The 1,573-nt window shown below is 38.8% G+C and overlaps 1 protein-coding gene across 1 annotated transcript in view; it reads left to right on the forward strand.

Moving 5' to 3' along the window:
* The window catches only part of LOC147466773 (uncharacterized), a 141,583-nt gene extending 140,578 nt beyond the window's left edge, over positions 1 to 1,005 (forward strand). Inside the window, exon 3 of the mRNA XM_086534538.1 lies at positions 889 to 1,005. Within this exon, the coding sequence (XP_086390664.1) occupies positions 889 to 1,005 (117 nt within the window). The remainder of the gene's footprint in view (positions 1 to 888) is intronic.
* Positions 1,006 to 1,573: the final 568 nt, after the last annotated feature.

Below are 1,573 nucleotides of genomic sequence, written 5' to 3' on the forward strand. Positions count from 1 at the left end.
CTACGGCGCGGACACGCCCCATTTAACATCTTCATCCTCCAGCACAATACATTTAGGATTTACAGTAATTGAACTGTTGCTATTTTTAGCATCGGGATTTTAGCTCTTGGCTAGACATAAACCTTGATTTATTGGGAATGAAAATCTAGAATTTTATTGTGCTGAAAAACCTGATGTTAAGATACAGCAGAGTGGCCGATATCGATTTCGAAAGCTTTTGCAGTGGTATTTTTAGGTGATGTCAAGAACATAAGGGCAAGGATTCTATACTGCACTGTATGCTTTCATGCAATAAATTGCAAAAGCTTGTTTATAATCTATGATAGACGCCACCCGACCCCCCTCAAAAGAAAAGAAGGAGATAAGGACATTGTCAGGCAGACACACGTTTATGAAAAGGGAGGAGGGAAGGAAGGAGGGGGAAGGAGAAGAGAGGGTAAGGGAGGGAGGGAGCGAGGGAAGGGAGGGAGGGAGGGAGTGAGGGAGTGAGGGAAGGGAGGGAGTGAGGGAGTGAGGGAAGGGAGGGAGGGAGGGAAGTGAGGGAGGGAGCGAGGGAAGGAGAAGAGAAGAGAGGGGAGGGAGGGAAGGAGAAGAGAGGGAAGGAAGGGACCGAAGAGAGGGAAGAGAGGAGAGGGGGAAACCAAGGAAGGAAGGAAGAAGAATAGGAGGAAAGGAGATTGCGAATACGCGATCAAATCCATATTACGTTTTACCTATAAACAATAGCCCTACATAATGACAAGCAATGGTATCACACCAACGGTACCAAACAAACAACCCAAATCATAATAATTTTCACCTAAATGAAAAATACAAACACACCAACATCACAATGATAACAACGAACATGATCACTAACCCCCCCCCCCTCTTTTTCTCCCCCCACAGCCCGCCTGGATGCGTGGAAAGGAATTCTGGGACACGAACTTCGAAAAGCGATATTTGAAGCGGCGAGCAAAGTGGAAGAAGCTGCCTCTTAAGGTACAGTGGCTGTTGTTGTTGTAGTTGTAGTTGTTGTTGTTGTTGTTAGTTGTAGTTTCAGGGAGCTTTAGGTGGTGGTGGTGGTGTTTTTGTTGTGGTTGTTTTTGTTGGTATTATTGTTAATTTTGTTGTTTATAATTATTATTGTTATTATTATTGTTTTTGTTATTTTTATCATTATTATTATTATTATCATCATCATCAATAGTAGTAGTAGTAGTAATAGTAGTAGTAGAAGTATTTTCCATTTTATTACTATGATTATGATTATCATTACTTTTATTACTATTATTGTTACTATTATTATTTCCATCATTTCTATTATTTAGTTTTAATAGTAGAAGTAGTCGTAGTGGTAGTGATATTTGTTAATGTAGTTGTATCATTAGTAATAGTAGTAGTAGTAATATCGTGTAGTAGTAACATTATTATTATTACTATTGACTATTTTCCAATAAATTTCTGAAACGAACGAACGAAGACGAAATGTCTACTAAAGTTATTACATTAGGAGAAGGAGGAGAAGAAAAAGACAAGAAGAAGAATAAGAAAAAAAAGGAGAAGAAGAAGAAAAAGTGTAAGAAAGAGAATG

Source organism: Penaeus japonicus, unplaced genomic scaffold (genome assembly GCF_977035675.1).
Source record: "Penaeus japonicus unplaced genomic scaffold, GWHDUDI00000001_assembly GWHDUDI00000041, whole genome shotgun sequence".
Taxonomy (NCBI): domain Eukaryota; kingdom Metazoa; phylum Arthropoda; class Malacostraca; order Decapoda; family Penaeidae; genus Penaeus; species Penaeus japonicus.